The sequence below is a fragment of the Pelecanus crispus genome, chromosome 2 (assembly GCF_030463565.1).
Source record: "Pelecanus crispus isolate bPelCri1 chromosome 2, bPelCri1.pri, whole genome shotgun sequence".
In the NCBI taxonomy this organism is placed as follows: Eukaryota; Metazoa; Chordata; class Aves; order Pelecaniformes; family Pelecanidae; genus Pelecanus; species Pelecanus crispus.
The window spans coordinates 33,970,793-33,996,323 of record NC_134644.1 but is presented as its reverse complement, the minus strand read 5'-3'; the positions used below and the strand labels follow the sequence as shown (position 1 = coordinate 33,996,323).

The 25,531-nt window shown below is 39.1% G+C and overlaps 1 protein-coding gene across 3 annotated transcripts; it reads left to right on the top strand.

Moving 5' to 3' along the window:
• Positions 1 to 295: 295 nt before the first annotated feature.
• Positions 296 to 25,531, top strand: ANKMY2 (ankyrin repeat and MYND domain containing 2). 3 transcript variants are annotated; one of them, XM_075705966.1, is made up of 10 exons: positions 296 to 378; positions 3,587 to 3,651; positions 11,913 to 12,051; positions 13,976 to 14,074; positions 16,195 to 16,355; positions 17,711 to 17,925; positions 19,067 to 19,202; positions 21,040 to 21,168; positions 21,601 to 21,742; positions 23,976 to 25,531. In XM_075705966.1, exons 1-10 carry the CDS (start codon positions 312 to 314, stop codon positions 24,197 to 24,199), a joined length of 1,377 nt encoding a protein of 458 aa, XP_075562081.1. In that variant the 5' UTR covers positions 296 to 311; the 3' UTR covers positions 24,200 to 25,531. The 3 variants fall into 3 exon arrangements, with proteins under 3 accessions (XP_075562081.1, XP_075562083.1, XP_075562082.1); XM_075705968.1 differs by lacking the exon at positions 23,976 to 25,531 and adding an exon at positions 22,533 to 22,758; XM_075705967.1 differs by lacking the exon at positions 3,587 to 3,651 and having other exon boundaries at positions 356 to 378.

Here is a 25,531-nt window from a genome sequence, read left to right as displayed (position 1 = left end):
GCCCCCTTCTCTCCGGCAGCACCGAGCTGGGAAGTCGGCGGAGGGGGACAGCCGGCACGCAATCCCCCCCCCCACGCCGCGGCGGGAATGGTTTACCCCGCGGCCGGCCCCTGGCGAGGCGGAGCTGTGGGAGGAAGTCGCCGTGAGGAGCGGGGCGGGGGCGGGCGCCGCTGGGCTCGCCGCGGGGGGCGGGGGCTGGTTGCGGGCCGCTGCCTGGGCCCGGGCGGTCGCCGCGACCGGGCTGAGCTCGCCTCGCCGGGCGGCACCGTCCGTGAGTCCGCCTCACCGCCCGCGGGAGGCAGGGGGGCGCGATGGCTCCCCCCAGGAGAGGTGACCTGAGCCCGGAGGAGAAGGACTTGCTGGGAGTGATCGCCACAGGTGAGCGCGGCCCGGCCCTCGCCCCTCGGCGGCGGTGGGCGGCAGCGCAGCCGCGGCGGGCCTGGCCCCGGCGCCCTCACCTCCTCGCCGTGAGGTTGCCGCCGGCGTCCCTCTCGGGCCCTGCCGCCGCGGGCCGGGCCGTGTCGCAGCTCCGGCGGGCCTCGTAGAGCCCGGGCGGGTCCCCCTGCCCGCCGCAGCGGCCCCGGCGCTTGTACCCGAGGAGGGTTTGCTTCCGCCGGCGGCGTTATCGGCGGCGGGCGAAGGGCGGGCCGCGGCCCCGCGGCGGGGCCGGTGGAGCCGTTACTGGCCGCGCTGCCGCCTGGCGCGGGCCGCGGGCACGGCAGGGCTCCTCGGGTCGCCGCTCCCGGGGGCCCGTGATAGGGGCCGGCCGGCCGGCCTTCGGCCCCGCCTTTGGGCCCCGGCCCCCTTCTCCCGAGGGGGAAAATGGCTGTTCCCCTGGAGGCGAGAGCGCCCTTCTCTCTCGCACCGGCCGTACGTGGGGCAGGCCCGTGTCACCCGGGGAGTGCGAAGGGGGCCGCTTGCCAGGCGTGGAGCGGGTGCGTGTTGCTGTGCAGTTCGGGCTGGGGAAGCCCAGCTTCGAGGGTCTAACTCTGCCAAGGAGAAAGCTTATGTCCTTCTTATGTGTATTCATATTAGTCATGTATGTTGACATTTATCTAATGACTTGTGTTGATGTGCTCTGCAAAAAAAAATATTTTCTTGGGGATAATCCAGTTCTTTAGCCTGTTACAGGTTTCCCTATATGCTTTTGCCAGACCGGGATGTCCATGCAGAGAGGATGTTCTTAAATTAACAGAACTTGAGCTTGTCCAGGGTATTGTGCACCTCTTATCCCTTAGACTGTTTTATTTTGCATTTAATGTAAGTGTTGCAGTTTCACCACGTTATGCAGTGCATATGCTTGTTGCTGGGGGGCTTTCTGTCATGCTTGCTGTGACAGTTGGGTTTCATGGTCCAGCAACATGAATTTCACAGGCCTGTCTAAATAGTTATATTCCAAATGGTACTTTGAAAATTGTGAGTGGTGTTTGTTAGTAGGAGGTAAACTCAAAACACCTGATGTGCTCCATGCATTTCTATATGTAGTTTTGAGGCAGTTTGAACCCGTAAGAAATTTTATTTATCATTTTGGGGCTTCACACTCAATTATATTAAAATATTCCTCTGTGTCAGAGACACAAGCATAGGACAGTCAGCAATGAATTTATTGTGGATCAGAATCAGTTTGACTCACTTCAATCAGAGTTTCAGGCCTTTGTCTTGCAGACATGTCTATCTAACTTATCTGATACTTATGATTAGGGTTATGGGATATTTCAGGTTGGGAGGGACCTCAGGAGATCTCTAGGCCAACCTCCTGCTCAAAACACATCAGCAGTGAGGTCAAACGGGATTGCTCAGGGCTGTAGCCTGTCAGGCCTTCAAAACCTCCAAGGATGGAGACTGCACATGTCTCTGGGCAACCTGTTCTGCTGCCTTACTGGGCTCATAGTGAAAATGTTTTTCCTTATATCCACTCTGAAGCTTCTTTTTCTTCTAATTTCTACCTGTTGTGTCTTGGCCTCCTACTTCACACCATTATGAACAGCCTGGCTCCAACTTTAAATTCTAGCCAGCTCTAGAAGTCTGGCTTCTGTCAGTTTAGTGTCTTGTTTGGAAATCCTCCAATGTTTTGTCATACAGAACCTGAACTTGTTAAGGAAACTTTGCTTTGCTTTACTTTCATTAAAATTTACTTTGAAGATCACCACTTGAAGACTTGCTGTTTCTTTTGCTGGGATGTTCTTCTGAAAACTGCTGCAGGTCCTAAGAAGCTTCTCACATGTTTAAAAAAAAAAAAATCTCTATATTTGGGGTAGTAGGCTAGTTGACAGTGCCCTGACTGTCAGTCAGTGTATTTTGCTGGGTCTTTATCAAGTGTGTGAGATGACTCAGGTGACTGGCTTTTTTCCCCTGAAATAATGAATTTTTAAAAAAGTGGGTAAGGAAACCTGGTTAGAGTAGTTAAAACACACCAAAAGCTTTATGACAATAAATTGTTTTTAGTATTTGTAATGTTTTTTGAAAGAAAATGAGCCAAAAATGAAGTTGCAAGAGCTGCTTTGTTGAAAATTTGCTGGAAGAGCACCTCCTTGTGATATGGTGAAGAAAAACATGAAGCCTGTCATTAAAATGAGGGATGTAATGCTTACTTTCATTAAGCACATCACTGCTGAAAGAGCTTTGCTTATGACTGACTCAGTGAACAGAAGTTTCTGTTAATTTGCAATAAATTTAATTCCCCAAACTTAGACTCTTCGAATGTTCTTTTATTTCTATTTGTTTGAACGTCTGTTGAAGTTGCATTGACATTACTGAATAGGCCTTTGAAGGGCTTTAAATCAGGTTCTTAGATCTGTGCCTTAACTGAAAGGATTCTTGTAGCAAATTGAAAAATACGAAGTTATGACCTGTTTTTCCTTGCACAGTTGTTTTTTTTTTTTTTCCCAGACTTCAGTCTCCTTATTCATTTGGCAATTTTTAGAAATGTCAGTGATCAAGCTACCTTGGTCCTTGTCCTTTCCACCTCTATTCTGTGTTACCAGAAGCAAATTCCTCCCACTTTTGTGGACCTGGGAGATGGAAAGTTGCAAATTTCAACTTTAAACAGGAAGGGAGATGTGAGTAAATTGTAAAGCATGCTTCATTCAGACCAGAAAAGTCTTTGAAATGGGATAATTCCCTTTTATGAGAATATAGATAGTTCTTTTAGCCATAAGATGCTCCAAAAGAGGTCAAAGTACGGAATGTGTTAAAATGCCCAATATCATTTTACTCTTTCAGAATTGTTCTGATGCAGTTTATGAAGAGACATATTAGTGTCCTATTCTTATGTGTGTGTACATCAATTACTTCACAAAAAAAGAATGTCTCCTTCTCGTGCATGCTCTCAGACTGCTCTTTGATGTTGTGACTTTTTGGCTTTTAGCTTCTAGAACAGAACATTGTTCATTCCTAAGCCTCTTCACTAAATGCAATTGATTTATTGGTGGTTAATCTACATCCCAGGTGGTTAATCCACAAAGATTTTGATTCTAATCGGGAATGAACTGATCTTTTTCCTCTTGATTCTCAATTTATTCCCTTTCTCACTCCCCTTTCTCTCTTTGTGTCTTTTTTTTTTTTTTTTTTTTCTCTTTAATTAAAGGAAACACCGAGGAGGCTGGAAGGCTACTGGGCAGCAAGAATGTCCGTGTCAATTGCTTGGATGAGGTACAACGAAACTGTACAAGAGTTATGCTGGGTTTAGCAAGGAATATACTAGGTCTGAAGGCCTTTTTGTTATTTAACATTGCTCTACGGACTCCTGGAAATCAGAATTATTCTGAAGATATTTCTAGCCTGCAGCTGAATAATGAACCTTTGAAGAGCTCTTACTTTTTTTTGAGAAAGTTTAAAGATTAATGTTACTTAAAGTACTACACTGTATGTATTTTCTCTCAAGTTCCAGCATGAACTTTGGTGTCTGTAAGGTAAGATGAACACTGCAGCAAGGCACACAGGGGTGCTCCCTGACTTCTTGTCACCTCCACCGAACTGTAGTCCCTCTGCCTAGGTAGCAGCAGACAGTGTGGATAAAGAATACCTGTTCCCATCTCACACTAGCATCTCATCACCCAAAGCCTTATCTTTGCAGAACCATAAACATACTCAGTGAGCAGCTAGGTCAGAAGTGGAAGACGCACTTTTGCAGAGGCAGATGTGGTAGACATGTAGAAGGTAAAATCCTTAAGTGCTACCTGAAGACACGAGGAAATTCGCAGAGAAAGGAACCTTGTGTGATGTTCGCATCCGTTTCATCTTTTTTTTTTTTCAATAATGTTTTTCTAAAGCATGCAACATTAATATGAAGTGTAACATGGAAGCAAAACTGTAATTGGCCAGCTTGCATGTTAGATCAATGTGTAATTTATCAATTTGAATGTCAATTTGTGTTTTTTCCCAGCTTTATCATTTTATAGGATCACTGGGAAATTCAGGCTAGAAGGGACCTCAGAAAGTCTCTAGTTCAGCCTCCCACTCAAAGCAGCTTCAGCTCCGAGGTCAGATGCTCTGAGCTTTATCTTGTCTGGCCTTATAAACAGTCAAGGATGGAGACTGCACAATATTTCTGGGCAACTTGTTCGACTGCCTTGCTGTGCTTACAGTGAAAATGTTTTTCCTCTTATGTCTGAACCTCTAGTTCAACTTAGACTCATTGTCTCTTGCCCTCCTGCCACCGTAACTGATGAGTTTGGCTCTGTCTTCTCAATGATCTTCCTGCAGACAGGGACACTGGCAGGCTGCTGTTGGGTCCCATCAAAGCCATCTCGTCTCCAGGCTGAATGAGCCCAGTTCCTGCAGCCTCTCTTCACTGCGCAAGTGCTCAAATTCCCACCATGTCTTGGTGGTACTCCACTGAACTCACTGCAGTTTATCCATGTCTTTGTTGTACTGGAAGGCCCAAAATTGGACAGGGTATTGTAGATGTGGTCTTGTTGAATGGAGGAAAATTGCCACTTCACCTACTGGTTATCTTCCTGGAATATTGTTAGCCTTTTTTGTGCTGCCAACAGATCCATCTTCTGATTGTTCTTAAAACCAGTTAAATATTTAAAACTTAATTTCTAATGTATGAATTTCAACAAGGTTCTGACAAACTACTCAAACTAAGTTTTACAGTAAACTTTAGGAACACAAGATGCAATGTAAGTACATTTGCAAGTGTGCTTTATTGTATGGGCTTTAAAAGCTTTTCTTTTAGTGTAATTGCTGAACTAGTGCTGAACGACTGTGCCCTTGATGCAGTATTAGTGCAACGTGCAGGATTACTGTTGAGGGGATATGGTTTATTAATAGAAGCCATAACTGAGTTATGCCTCAGGCTATTGTTAAAGAAGAAGTAGCATTAACAATACTTGCCTAATGCTCACATCTGACTAAATACACCCAAGGCACATAAGGCTTAAAAAGTTCATGCAATGGACTTACTGCAGTCTCCTTTTTATCCCCAGGAGTGGTGTGTAATGATGCATACTGAACAGGAAAGGGTTCAGATTTGTTTAGGATTCTCAATCCATCAGTCATCTCACATCAACTTTTAGAATATTTCTGTTAGAAACCATTTTCCTCTAATGTGTTATTCTAATATCTATACATAAATAGAGTGTGTGAAACCCCAGTTAAATGCTAGCTTCGTCTGTTATTCAACATTGCCACAGCTGGAGACTGCTTTGAATGCATCAGGTCTTATTTTCTTATGCTGCTGCCTTAGCTGTTTATCCCGAAATTCACGTTATTATTTGTATTACTACTGTTACTTATTTTAGTAATGTTAAGAAATGAGAAAACAGCCCTGAAAATTGAATGCTTAGATATTGAAATGGGACCACAATTCAGTTGGGACCTAAGAACTCATCTCCTTCCTTAAAGGCCTTTTTATGTGAGAGAGTCCACGGAACAAGCACAGGTTTAATGTAATTCTCTCTTCTATTTGTGGTGCAGCAAATATGCAGTCACAATGAAATTTCCACAGGCTGAAGAATACAGCATCCAGAAGCAGGCTGTTACATATTGCACTTCCTAATTTTAAATAATAGACACATAAGATGTCCCTTTAATTTTTGGTTTGACCATATATTCTAACTGCTTAGATCTGCTTTCTTCTAGATTAAAAACTACTGACAATCAGCAATATTTTCTCTGTGTACCTTTAGACAAGGACCAAGCCTTATTTTAACATCTTCCAAATGCATTGACTTTTCAAGTATCTTGCCTAAAGTTATGTTTCTTCAGTAATCGAGCTATAATCATGGTTCTTTTCTGAATCCTTTCCAGTTGTTTCAGCTTCTTCCTTCAAAAATGTAGGTGTGAGCTGGACACAGTGTTTCAGCATCACTTCTGCTGTTGTTCCATGTATTTAAAAAATAAAAAAATAGCTCCTCTAAGTCTATTTACTTTTCCTGCCCATGTGCCAAGACTCATTCACCCTTTACCTCTTCCTATCTGCAGTGCTCGTACTGGGAGCAGTAGGTCATTTGAAAGCAGAGTAAGGCCGCTTTATTCGAATTAGTTTCACAGAGACCCATCTTCCAGAAGGTGGTAGATATCCAGCAGATACAGTCCTGTTTTTTTCTAGGATCTTTCCTAACCAAATCCATTTTTTTCTGTTGTTGTTTCTTTGTGGATTCAGGTAGTCAAAGAAAGGAAAGGTATTTAGGCTTAATCACTGCCTTTATGAAAACAAAGAAATCCATCTCTCTCTTAAAAAACTTGTCTTTAACAATTTGACTCTGGCAACTTTAAAACTTCAGGGGCATTTAAGCTCAGGTGTCCGGAAATATTAGGACAAATAGATGGGCAATGGAAATGGATGCAAAATAAACACATATGTTTCATTTAAACACACCCTGCTTAGTAATTTTTTTGTCCTATTTTCGATGGAGTGGTTGCTAATTTGGAAACATAGTATGGAAGAAAGTGTTCAGAAATTTTCTTTCCCCTGGGAGTACAGAGCTTGTAAATAGTGTTGTGACTTCATGTTGGCTGTTTGCTGACTTTAACCCCATCCATTTGCAGGGTGTGGCTAAGATCTTTCAGATTATTATGGAAAAGCAGTCTAGAGGAAGTGCATGGGATTTCTAGCTGTGGAAGTTTCCTCCAGTCATGTTAGTAGTTAAGGTTGCAAAGGAGCACTGTAGTACTATAATCCCGTATTTTCTGCGGATCAAACAGAGGGACTTGACCTGAAAAGGCTTCACAGTTTTTCTGTATTTAAAATAATCTTTTTTTCATAATCTTCTCATACACAGAACTATCATTTGGCATTAGCAGCATTACTTTTTTCCTCTAGTTTGTTAATTCAGCTGTTCACTTCTATAATAAAATACGTCTTTTAGAAACAGTTAACTTCTATATGCTAATTACAGAACTGAATAGTTTCTGGGAATTATAGCAGCAGCCTGCTTATTAGGGTATGAGAGATGGGTAGCTTTACTCATACCGATTATGTTCAGTGGAGGGTTCTTCAGTTAATTTATCTTGCTATTCCAGTATGAACTTCCTATGCTAGCAGAAAATGCCCAGATCCTTGGCCTTTATTGAGGAGAAAGAGTTCTGTCTCTTGATGTTTTTGACATGGTATTTCAAAATACACAAACCAAAGAAAATTCAACAGCTATTAAGAATTATCTGGTTTCAATTCAGGTCGCCGACTGATGTAGACTTTAACTTTTCATCGCTGTAGATGAACAGAAAGATCATCAGAGGAATCTAATGTGTTACACATGTGAAACCAACAGCTCAGCAGGATGACTATAAAGGAGTGGAACTATAGCTATGCTCGACATATCTACACTCACTGCACAGTATTTCATATTCTAATTAGTTCATACTTGGCTATAGCAAAAATTATTCGTGCATGTATCTATAGACTACCTTCCAAATCCAGCTTGCAGTAAGAAAGATAGGTAAGGGCAATCTTATTCAAAAGCTTTAAGGGTGAAATTTCTAAAGGCTTTCATCCAATGAAAATTCAAGTCATGTATTTCTAGACTAGCAGCATTCAGTACCATTTCTCTTAAAAGTCGGAGACATTTTTACAATCCAATTCCAAATACCTACCTGAACTAGTATTAACGAGTTGGTCTGATTTCAGTAGTGCTCTTCCTTTTTGTTTAGGGGAGTTGATTTTGAAGACATTCCTCAACTAGTATTTCTGTGTTCCTTGTGACACCTGCTCTTTTTGCATCATTTGTTTCCTTTTTAGTAACTTCCCAAATATTGTCTCAAATAAAAGACAAACCTTCAGTCTATGTGTTTAGTTTGTAATTTCCTGAATGAATAGAACTGGTATAGTTGCCTGAATCTAAAGAATAGAATAAGACACTTTTTCCATGTTAATATGGGGCTGGGTTCCTCATTGCAAAATGAGCTGGGAAAGGGAGAGGTGGATGCTTTAACAGTGTCAGCATGCAAGTGTCTACAACAGTTTTTCAGCTAGGGTTTTTTTTTTTTTAGGGTCTTATTTTCCTCTTTCCTCTTCACACAAATCACCTCTGACTTAAACTCTACTTAGGTAGCTAGTATTCACAGATGCAATATTGTAGTGTACCCCAATACCTGCTGAGGGAGCTGCTCCAGTGTGATCCCAGCCCATGTGTGCCACATCTTGGCTGCATTTCCACAGTTGAGAAGGGTGAAGTGAGCATAAGAAGTGTAAAACACTGGGAATGTTGGGACCGCTTGGATTCCTCTTTTCTCTGGAGTAACACAAGTCTATGAGTCTACTTCAGTTAGTGAATCATCAGCATGCTATCTGCAAAACAATGGCTTTTAAAAATGTACATGTATCATGTCTTGTGTTCTTACACAGTCAGCGTGAGTGTTTAAATGCTCACAACATAGTAAGTTTTTCTGCCAAATATGCCCAGGTCACTGGGATGCAAGATGGTCCATGTATTTTTTTTTTTTGTTTGTCCCAACTCTTGTTCCCTGGCCACCTCCCACTCCCCAATTCCTCTGGTCAACAAAGGGTGAGAAAAAGTGTTGTTAAAAACTTCCTCTGTAGTTCCTAGAAGGCAGAAGGTTGCTTTTGCAGTTTATTATCTTTATAAATTTGTTTTTATTCATCCTGTGGGAGCACACCTCTCCCAGGTGCTGAAGAGAGACAGGCTGACCTGCTTTCTTCTTCCCCTGCTTCTGGCAGTGGAGTCCAACCCCTCCCTGGTTCTGGTACTCATCTGCCCCTCCTACCTCCCTACACATCCTTTTCTTCCCTTGTGAGCTGATTCACCCCACTGACCCTGTAGGTTTTTGGTTTGGGTTTTTTTTTTTTTTAATTCAGTTGGCTCCCCCACTATGGCAACATTAGGTCAACTTAGCTCTGGAATTCCATCCCTCAATCTGTTTCTGGTATATTTTCAACATCAGGAACTGGGAGGGGTGGTGTGTAATGGCGGGGGTGGCTGTGCTGTGAGGCATAGTCCTGTTGTGCCAGGGAGTCCTCGTTGGTTGATGAGCTGATGAACCTGGTCAAGGGAGGTGCCAAGCAATTTCTACAGGCACTGCAAACTCTGTTCCCCGTGTACTGTCAGACATACAGGGAATACTTAGGGCCCTGCAGAAGATGGAAGATGTTAATTTTGTTCCCTGTAAACCATGTAACATCCCTGCAAAGTAAACAAAACTGGGAAAGATTCATTTTTGTCCCAGGGAATGAGGTTAAAAACCTGGATTTTTGGTCAGAAGAATGTTACATAGTAACTGCTAGAAAATGGTTTCTTCATCCTATGTTCCATACCAGAACAATAAATAATTTGTTTTCCCTGTATGTTTAATAAACTGTCTGCTAGTTTAGTCTTTTAAGTATGTTGTGTTGACAATCTAAATGTCATCTGTCAGAAAACAGACTGTTGCTGGACGTGTCTTTGATATTCAGCCTGAGAAGAGTATTTGCAGTCATTTCAGTTTCTGTATAGGGATATAATACAGGATACCAAGCTTTTCCAGATAAGCTTGTGTCTAGCCTGTCCCTTTTTTTTTTTTTTTTTTGCTGTGAATGTGAAAAGGTGGTCTTAGTGTGACTTTAGGTTACATTTTCTAATAACTGTCCACATGTTTTCTCTTTGATATGTTTTTTTGATCCACACCACAGCCTGACTCTTTCAAAATTTAATCAAAGGCTTTTTAAAAAGGTTTCCCAGGAGGAGGAGGGGATGACAAAAAAAAATCCCCACCAACCCCTTTCCTTTGTCCTATAGTCTTCAGATAGATTTTTTTTTTTTTTTTTTTTTTTTTTATATTGAAATAACCGGCATTCAAGATATAACCAAACTTAACATCATTATTTTCTTAAAGTTCCTTCTCTGGTCAAAAACCGTACTGTGTTCATATCCCTTTACAGCAGTACTTCTCTGCGCCGCTAAAGGAGGTGAATCTATACTGTCACTCGTCCATAAAAATTGCTGTCAATATAACATAACATATTTTATATACTAGGATAGAAAGCCTTTACTTACTTTTATAGGACCACAAATGAAACCTAGCAAAAACAATCACAAATTTGTTTCATGTTTGTGAAGTGATGTCTTTTGTTTCTTTAATGGCAGTTTATATTGCAGTTTACCAAAATAGTTTGGGTTACTAAAATATAATGCGTCAAGTAATCTTTTTTTTATTATTTTCAGTTAGGATGGGGAATAATGAAAATATAATACTTAAAAATTGTTATAATTTTAACTTCCCCAATTTCCCTCACCTTTAGGAATTTTTTGAAAATTACACTGATAAATTTAACTCAACTGGGTTTTATTCTATCATAAATTGAAACAAGAAATATATTAAGGCTCAAACAGGCAATTATGTTATTTCAGAGTATCACATTACCATGCATTTACAGAGCTGCAGTAATAGTGTACATGAGTATTCATGCACACAGCCTTAACGTGCAAAAAAAGGAAGAAAATGCCATTTTGATTTCCTTCAGGGACAAACTAAAGCACACTCCCTCGTATTCAGTGTTGGAAAATTTTCTTGGGCAATTACTATGTCTTGGCTGATAATGTGAATCCTGACTTGATGTTAAGTGAAAATAAAGAGCATATTGGAAAAAGCATATCAAATTCTAAAAAAGGAACGTCATGCAATTTTTTTTGAACAGAAATGTGCTTCTCCCTGCCCTTTGAGAGGGAGAGAGCCTGCACTAACTACTCACCCTAGTTCTGAAAATTTCCCCTAGGGTTTGCCCAGGCTTGTATTTATAATTACACTAGTGCAACTCTGATAAAAACTCAGTGCCTCCCTTGCTGAAGCTAATCCTTTTTGTACTGGCGCAGTTTATCGAAAGGCAAGGTTTGAGACTGTGTGGTTGTTAAAGTCTAGTTAGAGCTGTGTATCTTTACAAGGGCTTTCAGAGCTCTGGCTGATGTAAGATCACAGATGCAGTACCAAAAATGGTGAATAAATGGGAGAGAGGTGGATAGCACAATTACTAGTAATCATGACTAAAAATGAGCAAGATGGGTTTCACAAACTGCAGATCTTTGTAATGGCACAAACAAGAGCCTGTTCCTAATTTTCTTGTTGCTTATCAGATAATGCAGGGGAGAAAAGAAATAACTTAGGAACCGAACAAATTTTCTAAAAGAAGCTTTTCCTGCTAGCAGAAGCATTAGTTGTTTTTAATGTCTTATACAAAAGGCCAATGACAAATTGGCAGCAAATGGTTTTCATTTATTCAGCACTGGTCTGTTTTCAGATACGTAGCACAGCATAATCAGAAAAGTGACTTGGAAATGGAAAATCTACTGCATGTTAGTAACCATATTTTTTCATGAAGATTGTGTGAGTTTGTTGTTGTTGCTAACTTAAATATGTGAGGCTTTGGTAGTTACACTGAGTATGTATGTACAAGTAAAACTTATCGATGGTATGAAGATCAAGAGATGTAACTAATTCGTTTTTGTGTGCTACTTCCTTCCTCTTTCTTTTGTTAGCATGGCATGACCCCTCTAATGCATGCAGCGTACAAAGGGAAAATAGACATGTGCAGGTTGCTCTTGCGACATGGGGCTGATGTTAACTGCAATGAACATGAGCATGGATATACTGCCTTGATGTTTGCTGGACTTTCAGGTAACTTCTTACTAAACTTAGCTCACTGATTTTTATGACATTGATGGGTACAATTTGCCATAAACTAATTATTTAAAGGAAAATTTTAACACCTTTCTGTTATTCAGGTTTACTGTTACTTATGTGAACCATGCGAATATGCCAAGACCAGTAGAGTCATCAGGACAGTGGAATAGGATAGTTACCGTTCAGGCTTGGGATCTTTTTTCATAGAAAAATTTACTTTCTTCAGTATTTTTAGGCATGCAGTCTATCTGTACTTTGTCATGTTTGTCAGATCTCAAAATTCAGCCTCCTGTGGCTGTTTCCTTGTGCAGTGGGATACATTCTATTTAATTATACTGTGTTACACCAAAAAAGATGCTGCACCACACTGCCTTTTTTTAGGACTGAAAATCAGTAACTTTTACTAATATTTGAGGCTTGTCAAATTAATCTAATATTTTTCAAATTTTGCCTTTCTCCTACATTATTTTTGCAATTATCTTGTTGGCTTTTAAAAATGTATTTAGTAAGTTTTAAAAACATGGTTTCTCACATTAATCTTCCCTCTCCTCTTACATTATTTTCTTTCATGAGAGTGCTTACAGCTGTATATAACTTCTCCTGTCTCAATTGGTGGTTTGCAGCTTTCCTCTTGCTATTCTTTTTCCCTGATGAAAAATAGCAATTTTCCTGATGAAAAGAACAATTGTTCTTTTTTGCTTGAGTGAGAAAAAGACATTACATAAAAAACATTGTTCCTTTTGGGGAAAAGATTGGATTTGGGAATATTAGGTTATTTTAAATATCTTCTTTACTAGGCCACTTAACGTCTTCCCAAAAAGGAGATTCTAGGGAAGTAAGATTTCTTAGCAGGTAGAGTTTAAACTCTGCCTTCTTTCATTATAAGTATAAAAAAAGAAAGGCATATGTGTGTATATGAATCTTAACTGGATCATCAGATTGCTTTTCTGCTAAAAGTTTGGTAAAAAGATTTGGATAATTTCAGCGTTCTGTGGCATTGAGTAGTATCAGCTACAGCAGATAGATGGGAACAAACTCTTAGAGGCTGTTAAGTGACTCCAGCTTTATGGAGAATGCAGGATTTTTACCATTTTCTCACAGCTGAGCTTTTAACCTGTCATTCTGGGTTTGAATGCTTCTGAATGTTGACTTTAAGGTCTGTTATCTGTGAGTGCAAAAGGTACATGAGCACTACTGACGCAGTGCCTTTGTTTTTAAATCAGAAACATTCGTTTCCATCCACCACCGCCTTCTTTTTTTATATTCACTTTTCTGTACTTAGGATATGCACAAAAACTGATAAAGTAAGAATACCTTCAAAAGCGGAACCAGCACAAGTGGTGACAAGTGTCCTTATTAGTCTCTGAAGGGCACCAATTAAGTCATCTAATCTTCCCATCAAATTTTAGCTTCATTTTACTTGGTATTTAGCCCAGTCTGAACACCCAGTTCCCGCTGCGGAAAAAGGAACAATCTGTTCCCTTCTCTATGCTCCTGCTACATAATAGTACTGGATTTGTTTTTCTTCTTAGAATAGCAAATGTTGTAGTTGAACTGTCAAACTAGATTAGTAGAATTTGCTTCTATACTGCTATCCAGAGGGACCAAGCTCTAGTGTAGTTATATGCATATGACTCCCATAAGCTCCACGGGGAGCTGAATGTGCATTACAGAGAGCAGAGTCATACCCTGCCTGAATTTAGTTTTTACTTTGATTTGACCCTTGGAACCATAAATAAGGAGGCAGCACTGTGCCTTCCTCTTAATCCATTCTTAAAATAATGACGTTAAGAACATTCATTTCCCTCAGTGTTATTCCTGGTCTTTAAGAAATTCACTCCTTGTTTTTCTCCAACGTAAAGAATTACAAGTTCTGGTTTGTTCTCTCTCATTCCACATATCTTCCCCCCAAACTCAGGAAACAAAGAAATCACCTGGATGATGTTAGAGGCTGGAGCAGAGACTGATGTTGTCAACTCTGTGGGAAGGACAGCAGCTCAGATGGCTGCTTTTGTGGGTAAGGTGAAAACATTATCATTTCCTAAATTCCTAAAGAAGTAAAATGTTAGATTCTGATGCTTTTCATTGGAGAAACGTTACTTATGACCTGTTCTGAATTGACAATGGTGGTTCAGCTTTTTTTCTACATCTCATTCTATAACAGAGTCAATTTGTGTTCTGTTCCCATGCTTTGTTTCATAAAAGCACAAACGATCTTTTCTATAAGAATAGGTGCTGCTGTTCTCCAGGTGTGCAAGGTTTTACAATGTCATCACTTTTCCAATAGTAAGAGGAAGCTGGTAACATCTGAGGTGTCTGAAGTGCAGGCAAGTGCTTCTGCAGTACGAAGTGCATAACTGGAGCTTCCTCTGTAGGAAGGAACAAACGTAGCGCTACGAGACAGGAGCTCTCATCTGAGCTTTGCTGCGAGCATGCTGTGTGCTAGCGCTGAGTCCCCTCCTGCCCTTCTCCCTCTGCGTGTGGAAGAGGGAGAATTCTCAGAACCTGTTCTGAGGTAGTCAGTTCTTCCTGACCTGAACTTGGCTAGAACGAGGTAAAAGATTTGTCATTCCAGTATGCTGTGTGATCCTGGGCAAAACATGAACCAGGCTTTTTTCTGTTGTTAGTTTCTTTTTCCCTAAACCCTTCTTAATTCTTTACCCATCTTGACAGTGCTGGGAGATTCCTGGATGAATGTTCCCAAATATACCGCTTTTTCTCTATTTCTAGAAAGGACGTGTGATAAAATATTACCAGAAAAAGTGGAGTCATTTTAATGACTCAGCTGTTGCTGTCCAGATGACCTTCCCAACAACCAAAAATGAGGACCTGTATTTTCACTTCAGCACGACCTTCTCGTATTGTTTAAGTGTCTGAGAACTCTCTTGCAAGTCCATTAGGTGTTCTGGATTCCAGAGCCTGCCTTGCCATTTAGATTTACTTCTTGAATAGTGAGTTAGTGCAGTTTCAATTTCAATCATATATCATTCTGGTCTTTTAAAGAGGAAAAGATTCACATTGCTCATTCAAGCAGCAAAGCCTTAACTATTCACTTAATATGTGAGAGAAGTGCATTCCTATTAATTATACTTTGGATTTGGAGAATCTTTTCCAATGTGATGCTGAACTGAGTTGTTAGCGAATAGGGAATGTCACCTCCAACATAATTTTGGAGAACTCTTCTTTAAAATCTCATCACGTCACCAAGATAGAATAAATTTTTTCAGACATACTGAGATGTGCTACTCTGTGAAAGTCTGGACATTGGAATCCATTCCTGTTCTTTTTTTATTCTCTGTCCAATCAACATTAATTCATCTGTCTGTGTGTGGGAAGTGAGGATACTTCTTCCCCTGTCATTTGTCTTACGCTGTGCTCTACTAGCTTAGAACAGTCTCTTCTAAAACAGTGGAGGGTTTTAAGTGCTGGAATTTGGTTGGCTGTGTCTTCTACTAATTAATAGGATTGGTGCCAAGATAAATCAATCAATTTAAAGAATGTGGTCCTGAACTAGAGAAGCTAAATTTCACTTTCCCTTTAGCCAAGTAATCCATCGTTTTGTCAGATGTAGAAAACAAGAAGGGGGTGTAACTTCTCTCATCTTGTTACTTTCATCACAGTCATTTTTTTGGTATATTTTAAGCATGTTCTGTTCTTATAATTTCTCCTGCTTTAGGTTAATACACTACTATCTGTTTCAGGTCTGAAAACTTGCAAGTCCCAATGCAAATGTCATTAATTTTTGAAAGTACAAAGTGGAGAGAACTTTTCTTGAGAAATTTTAAGACCAGTATGACTCTACTAGTATAGTATAGCTTTGGGGAGAAATACCTGTTCTCTTAGTTTTGGCTTACCAGGCAAAGAGGATGCGGGAAGGGGGTGGAGTTCTCAAAAGGTAATTTCAAGAAGTCATTCCCTGCTGGGAGTCACTAAGTTACACTTACTGAATATAAAAGTTACACTTACTGAATGTAGAAGAATGGCAGGAGTTGCCTGTTACCAGTGCAAAGCGTATCATGCTAAGCTCTTCTGTGGGTAATTCACACCTGTATTGCTTATATTAGATTTGGGTTTAGGTCTTTTTTTTTTTGTTATTATTTCATTTTATTGGTGTTTTTTTTTCTTGTGTGCCTCTAGGTCAACATGACTGTGTGACTGTCATCAACAACTTCTTTCCACGTGAAAGGCTGGACTACTATACTAAACCACAAGGCTTAGATAAAGAACCAAAACTGCCAGTAAAATTAGCTGGACCTCTACATAAAATAATTACTACTACTAACATGCATCCTGTTAAGGTGGAGTAATATGTAAATTGTATATGTTAGTTGGCATGGGAGCTGTTTCTTTATGTCAGAAAGCATTCAAATCTTCAGAGTCCAACTGAGATCAAAAGCATTATCCACTAATTCAGATGCTGCTGAAAATGAGAAAGAATCAGTCTCAATATTTAGACATGACTCAAAAATGACGCTATTTCAGTGTTTATATACACCAGAATCTTGAACTAATACCTTTATCTCAGTGTTTATATACACCAGAATCTTGAACTAATACCTTTAAGTGGAGAGATGCTTATGTTTTGCATCAATAACCATAAATAGCTTCCTTCTTTGGCTTTCTTTTTTTCCTAGCCGCATTTGAAGTGGCCCAAAACAATTTCCTATCTTAACAAAACCTCATTGTTCTCTCAATGCTTGTCTCAGTGTGTATCTTCCTACCTTCATCACTGGTTCACCATAGTAACATCTACTGCTGCTGCTGTTTCTGGAAGTATGGACAAGAGATGTTTATTTTTACTTCCCAGTATATTTGCTGAAAATAATGTCTTTTGTGGTTTGCTCTTCCAGTGTAGTTCAGAGAAATTAACACACCTAAATTCAAAGACAAGTTCCTTAGACATGGCCATTCAAAGTCAGGAATTTGTCAACAGTTGCCAACCAGGTATCTGCAGTACATATAAAGAGTAATGGACCAGTGACAGCTAATTTAGTGAGTAGAATATACATAGAATCATAGGATGCTTTGGGTTGGAAGGGACCTTTAGAGGTCATCTAGCCCAACCCCCCTGCAGTGAGCAGGGACAGCTTTAACCAGACCAGGTTGCTCAGAGCCCCGTCCAACCTGACCTTGAATGTTGCCAGGGATGGGGCCTCCACCACCTCTCTGGGCAACCAATACAGTTTCCTCTTAAACTGGTTAGTTCAGTGCCATACTAGTGTGCCTGAAGTACTCCGAGATTATGTGAGGGTGATGTGTTCTGTGAAACTGCTTAAATCATACAAGTCCAGGTTATTTTAGGTGTTCAAAAGGGAAGAGATTTTAGGACAGTGTGTGGTAGTTTCTGTAACTGTTTCTTTTGAAATGGTTTTGATTCTTCAGGTTTTTATTCTGGAAAAATCCTTATTATTTTTAATACCAGCCTTAATTTTGAATGTTTCTCTTATGGGAACTGTGAATTACAGTATACTAATAGTAATACTAAATAATGACTGAAAAAAGAGGGGGAAGACTGGATAAGGCGGAAGTGGAGGAATATTAGAAACTCCACTGAAATTTAGTTACAATGAGCTATATAACCTTTAATGCTAATGCACGAGTTTAAAAATATCAGTTCCTGATTGGATTACATTTTCTTCAATCTTTCTCATAGATTGTGTTGCTGGTAAAAGAGAACCCTCTATTGGCCGAAGTAGAAGCACTGCAGAAATGTTACCGGGTTCTGGATCTAATTTGTGAGAAATGTATGAAACAGAAAGATATGAATGAAGTACTTGCTATGAAAATGCACTACATCAGTTGCATTTTCCAGAAATGTATTACGTTCTTAAAAGAGCGAGAGGATAAATTAGATGGATTTATCAAAAGGTACGTATTTCTACAGAAAGGTCTGAAGGCATATGCATGAACCAGCTTTACAGATACCAGGAGAAGACAACTGTAATAATAGATTGGATTGTCTTGGATAAAGGCTATGCCAAGTAAATTTTGAAATAATCCCAGCTGCAGTCACTTCAGGGTGGCACCGACTCCCTTTTTTCTGTCTGAAGTGGCATTGCCCTTTCCTGGGGTACAAAGGAAACATTCCTAGAGTTTCAGCTCCCTGCTGGAACTGGTTAGAGCTTGGCAATCACACATACGCTATGAAGCAGCAGAGCGCAACATGTGGTGGAGAAAAAAGGGGAGTGATAGGCTTGAAGAAAGAATTTCTCAGTGTCCGATATGGATCATCTGGCAACATTTCTCTTGCCATTTTGCCCTCCAGCAGTCATACAGGGTGAGATTTTTTTTCAAAAACACTTAAGCAACCAAGAACTGCAAATCCCACTGGCTCCGGATGAGACTTGGACTCTTAAATCACTTAGACAAATCTTCAGAACCTACTCAGAGTAACAAAACCAGCTGCCTGATCTTAAGTGTGAAAGTAAATGGTCTGGCTTTTAGAAGGATCGCATTCCCCGTAGACCTCCATGGATTTCTCCATGATACTGAAGATAAACTATGCAGTCAGCTTTCACATACTGAAATCAAATAGTTCATCAGTGATCCATATAAAAAAGTAGGAGCCAACCAGATAAATCAGGACTGTAACATGTTATTAAACATAAGTAAAGCAGAATTTGTATTTTAAAGTATTATGTATTCTTCAGTGTTTATTTTTACAATGCTCATTTTTAAACACAACAAAGCATTTTGCTACTTCAGTCTGATGTAGATACTAGTCTGTCTGTAGATGATTGTTTTTCTCTGTGTGGCTGAATTAGTAAGTAGTGGTTTCAGAGCATACATTTCGTTATTTTATATTTCATAATGATTGTGTGTTAGAATAAAAATAATTTCATGTGCATTTTAAACACTTATGTTTGAAGCTGTCGAATTATTTTGAATTATAGTCCTCTATAACTTGAAAGAGGACAGAGTCAGGAGGACAGAGTACAGCATGCTGTGTGTTTGTTCTTGAACATTTACTATGTGATTTCTTATTTGACTTCGGTTTTAAAAAATTTAGTCTCTTGAAAGGGAGAGATAAAGATGGTTTCCCTGTATATCAAGAGAAGCTAATTCGAGAAAGTATCCGAAAGTTTCCTTACTGTGAAGCTACTTTGCTCCAGCAGCTCGTGAGAAGTATTGCTCCTGTTGAAATAGTAAGTTTTTCCTACCAAGAAAATACTTTCTAAGCAACTTGCATAGTAAATGCAGTTTAAGCTAAGCCATCTTTCTATTTCTCAGCTTCTGCAATGTCTTATATTAAGCAAAGGCTTCTGAATGTCCCTGAACTCTCTGGCAAACTGGAATTTTATTTTAGATATTGCAGGAAAATGCTGTAAAATACTTCAACTAGTAGTTTTTTCCTGTGCCCATAATGAATGCTTAAATACCTCAGCTTTTAAAGAAAATTGGAACAGTTTGTTTCTGTGTCAGAGCTTTCGTTTCCTACTCTGGGATGTCTATTCAGTTTTTCTTTGCCAATTCGCTTTTACAAACTGTAGATTCAGACACAGGTGAAACCCATTTTGCACTCTTTTTTCACAATGTCTAAATTCAATTTAAGATAAATAATTTTCTAGATTTAATGCATTTCTAGTGTACATGAAAAATTGGTAATATATGATGGTAGAAAAAGGGAAAACATGTGAAGCTCCTTTTATCACAGGAAGAGGCAAGATGATGCAATATATAGTAAAATGTGTATCTAAATTAGGAAATCAAAATTACATGTAAAAAATCTAACTTAATTTTTCCTCATACATCTTTCCTACCATGCTCTTTGTTATAGTACTATTAATTAGTTCATAATAAGTCTTACACAAGCCTTGTTATTCTTTTTTATGACAGTTCTCTCTGGTCTCTGAGAGCTAGATGTTATATGCACTAACACTGGGGAAGCAGAACAATTTTCTGATGTGTTTGGATTATGCTGAGTGCATTAAAAATAGCCTCCATCTTAAGTGGCTCCAGTCTACTAAAATTTCCTGAGGCTTAATGCAATCCCTACTGTTTGTCTAAGCCAGAAAAATAAACACAGTGTGAAAACATAAGCCATCGTGATGCATCAAGACTTGGTTTAGAGTAAACCTTTTCCTTCCTGTCCCTTTTTTCTTAGGAGAGCTTGCAGTCTTTTCTGCCTTCTCCCTTTAAAGAAATAGAGTTTGTTGCATTGGATTTCTGTCCATTATGCAGAACTGGGAAGGAGGAGATGCTATAAATTTTTGATTGTCTGGAAGGCCTTGACCTTTGGCATGCACAATTACTTGGATTCAGTCTGGGCATCTCAGCATTGTCGTAGTAGTTATCATCATGCATATTCCATGGTAGTGTAACAGTTAAAGGATTTACTTGGAGCTGGAGCAACTTGGCATTTTCTTCCTCTAATGTTTGCATCATTGCCCAAAAGCACAGTTGTAATTTATAGTCACCAGTAAAATACACTAAATCTTACTGCTTGTATTGCATGGGAAATATAGTGCAAATAATATCTAAATAATAATATGCAAATAATTGTTTTGAAGATTCCAAGTTCTGACCATTTGGTCTGTAGTATCTGAGTACACTGAGCACGACAGTATTTCAGTGACAAGCAGAATATCTTTGTGTGTGCCAGCACAGAGGCTAATCTGTGAAAACCTGCTGCATGTGATCAACAAGCAGATGACAGTGTGTAAAGAACACTGAGTTCACTAATAGTCTTACTAATAATTTCCAGAGTCAAAAAATGATAATTTTTATCCTTCCTTCCACAGAAGCTAGGGACTGAGTTAACTTTATATACAAAAGTTTAGCTAACTGTATGAATATTAGGTAGTGCGTTTTAGTTGAAGTTCTGTGGTTTAGTTTTATGTTCTTGCTGCTATGGCATCTTCAGTGAGACTGCAGCTGGCCGCTTGGAAGCTTGCATTGCTTGTTTAGTTTTTCTCTTGCGTGTCCCTCTTTATGATAGTGGTGTGTTTTAATCTCATTACCACCTCCTGTCTTACCTTTCAGGGTTCTGATCCTACAGCTTTTTCAGTTCTGACGCAAGCTATTACTGGCCAAGTGGGTTTTGTGGATGCTGAATTCTGTACAACGTGTGGGGGAAAGGGAGCAGACAAAAGATGTTCAGTATGTAAAATGGTAAGAATCCATAAATAGTTATAATGAATCACAAAAAATAGTGCCACTGAAGTGCTGAGGATTTTGAATGCTTGACTATTTACTGTGTAGACTGACAAGGAATGGCATGTATGCCTACACTGAAAACGAGCAAGCTCTCTATTTCTAGAAGAGATGCCTGAAATTCACAAGTAGGACTACTTGGATTTCCAAGTCTGTATGTTTAAGAATTAAGAAAGAGTAAAATTTCTGTATGTTTAGAGTTAAGAAAACAAACTATTCTTTATAGAGTTTTATATAGGTTAGAATCACTCCATATGACCCTACAAATTGCTTAAAAATACCATTAAGTAATATACATAGAGAGATTTAACTTGGTATACTAAGAAATACAAGAATATTGTATATTTTTTTAGCACATAAAGAGGAATTGATAGCTCTGGTAACTTTCAGGTGATGTACTGCGACCAGAACTGCCAGAAAATACACTGGTTTACCCACAAAAAAGTCTGCAAGACCCTGAAGGAAATTCATGAGAAACAAGAACTAGAAGCTGCCAAAGAAAAAAGGAAACAAGAAAAACATCAAAAGAAAGGTTAGGATCTATCGTTTGCTTGCTGAAACTAATGCTGCATTAACTGCACCACAAGGAACAATAGTAACAGGTCTTAAAATCTGTAACAGCTGAGGTTGAAAGAAAAATCTTTGTTGCAATGTAACAGCATGCCTGCATTTGGTAGAATTCTAGTCGTTTAATTTTCAAATGCTATGTACTTTCTAAACTCTGTTTTTTAATGCTAGAGTTACACAGGTTTCTGCAACTAAAGCATTCTGAATTACACTGCACTGTTTCAAAATCCAAATCTTTAATCAAAATCATGCAGAAGTTTCATGCTACTCTACCTTTCATTGGAGGTGTTAGCAGAAGTTGGATAATAAGAAAGCAGCCCACTCCTTCCAGTTGCAAAGGTTAATGTAGATGTTAATTCTCCTGTAATACTTTCTTCTTCATAATCACAGTATCAAGTTGTGTTGTGTACTTTGAATGTGAAGAATTAAAGCATTACTCTTTAAACCGTTAATGGTGTTTTTCTCCCTTCAGTAAGCAAATAATTAATACATAATGACAGAAGAAACACTGTATCACACACAAATATGCCCAACTGACTCTGATACAATGTTTCTGTAGTGAAATAACAGGAAAATCACTTTTTCTCTTCTAGAACTTAGTAGATTCCCCTTCCCTTGTTTTAAGGATTGTAGAAGTGCACTGGACAAACCACACTTTTCTTATAATGGTAGTATTATTCACTTCAGCTGGACTGTAAAAACTATAGCAGGATATAAATTAGTAGTAAATTAGTAATTATTGAAGTTTTCAACAGGTTCCTGTGGTGATCCTGTTACAAGAGTTGCTGTTGCATGGGATCAAGATGACTGTGGAAGTTGGAGGCAAGGATACTAGAAATCCCTGAATATATTGCATACCAATAGAGCAAAACATAGTGAGCTGTGAGCAGTGTGATGCCTCACACTGGTGACAAATACACACACTTGCAGGTTCATATTAACTGAACAAGTCAGTGGCCAGGTGCTGTCCTCTTCAGAGGCAGAGACGGTCTTGGTGGATGGCTCTTCTTCTTCCCTTCCTAAAAAGGGAAGCTAACATTTTTTCACGTGTTACTACTGCACTATCTACATGTTAATCTGCACTAACTTCTTCAGTTACATGGCCAACATACTATAGACCTTATCAGATTATGCATTGTTATCAAGACAGTGAATTCATCCTAGCTTCAAGTCACCTTGTGAACGGTGGTGTATCAAAGCTCTTCCTACCAACAGCAGTTTTATTTCAAAAAGCTAATAATACCCCCTACAAATCCTATACATCGGGGGGGGTGCGGGGTGGTGGCGCAGAGAAGAAAAATCCCACATCTGCAACTACAAGCAAAACCAAGAGTTTAAGAGTTTCCAGTGTACAAGGGTAAGCGTTAAGGAAGTCTATGCTTAAGGCAGTTAGCTCCATAGCCAAAGGAGGCCTTGGCAGGGCTTTGGCAGTGGTGTGGCTAGCTGTGACAGTGTTTTTAGCTGGCTGTCAATCATAACAGAATAAGAAACCGAGATTAGCTCCTTCTGAAGGTGCTGGGGCCCCCAGCTAGGCTTTCCCCTCTTTCTTTTCAGAATTGCTAGCACACAACCCTTACCTGATTTACCTTATTTAACAATTTTTTTTCCCCTGCATTGCTTGAAAAGTAAAGGTGCAATAGCTGATTCCATTCCATGCAGTTAGATTATAAATTTTAGGATGACTCACTTCAACCAAAATTCATTGTGGTCAACTGTTCATTAGCAAATAATATCTTCAGTCTGTTATATGCAAAAATGCTTCCTATGTAATCACGTACATGCCTCTTTTTTTTTAAAAAAAAAAAAAAGAAAAACAAAACCCACATGTACTCCTGATTAACTGGCCTGCAGCCATTCTTTGAAAAGCTAACTGTAAGAATAGTGTCAATGAAGCATGTCTGAATTGAAAGCTGAAATAACTGTAGTGTCCTACTCGTCTCCTCTATATATTAAAAAGAAGTATGGCAAAATTTAAGAGAAATTAATGAGAACTTTGCGTACAGTTAGTTTCAGAGTAATCTTACACCAACTTAAGCAGAAGTCTAGTGTCTTAGGTCTTTTTTGATGAAGCATGGTTAAATTAATCACTTCTGTAATTGATGGTAAGTTTCCTAGCGTTTATTACTCTTCAATAATAAAAATGTTTGCTTGCAGACGAGTTCAGTGTTTACTGATGATGCGATTTCTCTTTTGTTTAGTTGAAGTGCAACTAGCAGAGGGTAGTTCTACGAGTGAAGAACAGTCAGATCCTGGTCCAGATGCTACCAAAGAAGTGGATCCAAATCATGCTACTGACCGAACGGAAGAACCTGACTTTACCAAAGAGACGGAGGCACTAGCCCCGCACCCTGAAAGTCCACTGGAAAGTGAGACTGGCTTAGCTGACATTGCTCTTCAAAAAATTCAAGATTCTGAGGAGTAAGAAAAGGGTAGGAAGGGACTAAGAGTTCTGGCTACGTCCCTGGACCTCAAGGGTCCTAAAGAATTTTTTATGCTGACCATGTCTGAGTTCTTACAGCATGGCTTATGCAAGACTCTCTGTGAAAGTCAGCATGTCTCTGTTCATCATGAGATGAAATACTGGCTAATTTGTCTATACGTACTTCAGGTTCTGTTGTAGATTGTCAAAATAGGTATTTATTATCTGATAAAAACTAGAGTGGCCTAGATCCATCTGTATGTATACAAACAGTGAGCATAGTTAAAAATCTATGAGTATCTGTGGTTAATGAGCCACTTAGTGGAAAAAAAAAAAAATTTATTTGGATTATTCATGTTTTCAGAATCTAAAGTCTATTTTAATTGTAATTTAACTATTTTTTTCTGCAAGTACACAGACCTGTAGTTAAAAGCATTGGGAAGCCAACTTTTAAATTGCTTTTTTACACTGCTTTATGAAGCTTGATCTGAAGGAATTCAGTAGCAGTTAAGTTTCTGAAGATACTCATCTGAATTCTCAACTTTTCATGATATTACTGTAAATATTTTTGACTAGTGAGTGCACAACAATAGTGTCTGTTTTGTGGCAGTTTTATTAAACGATACTGCTGTTTCAGATGTCTCAAGCTGACTGTGAAATACGTGTTTCGACAGAATTATTTCACTATTGGTTTGGTCAAAAATATTTCAAGTTTCTCAAAGTCTAATGAAGGGAAGACCGGAATGACTTAAAATATTTTGACTGACAACAATAATGGTTTCTAAATCTCAGCTTTCAGGTAAAGGTGCCTTAGAGCACATTGGGATGTTGCTTATGAATTATTTCATAAACATAAAAGATGCTTAATATTGTTCATGCTGAACCTGGTCCCGCTGAATTAGATGGGAAAATTCATGTGGGAATTGATACAACTGGGATTTCACTTAAGCTTTTAACTAAATACCGTATCTAGAAAATAGCTTCCCTTAACTATGCTGTTTTCACTCAGATTTATTACTGTGTCTCATGAAATCAATGGGAATGCCACAACCGAAAACACCGCTTGCTGCATAAGGATGGCAAAATTTGAGAATCTCTAATTGTTGGATGAATAACTGGTGTTTTGAACATGGCAATGTCCTTCAACTTAGATGAATAAGGACCGTCCTCAAGACAGAGGAAAAATGCTATTAATTTTTTACTATTTAATATATGGAAAGTTTTTGTTTCATATTCTGAAAACTGTAAGAGCGAGGATACATAAATGCACCTGTGCAGGAAATGTACCTGTGTTTTAATTTCAAGGATTAGTAAATCGTGAAGAATAAAGGGAAG

Coding starts and splice junctions, on each gene's coding strand:
- ANKMY2 (XM_075705966.1), top strand. CDS start 312: ATGGCTCCCCCCAGGAGAGGTGACCTGAGCCCGGAGGAGAAGGACTTG. Junction 16,356..17,710: donor CTAACATGCATCCTGTTAAG/GTGGAGTAATAT, acceptor TCTTTCTCATAG/ATTGTGTTGCTGGTAAAAGA. Junction 21,743..23,975: donor AGAAAAACATCAAAAGAAAG/GTTAGGATCTAT, acceptor TCTTTTGTTTAG/TTGAAGTGCAACTAGCAGAG.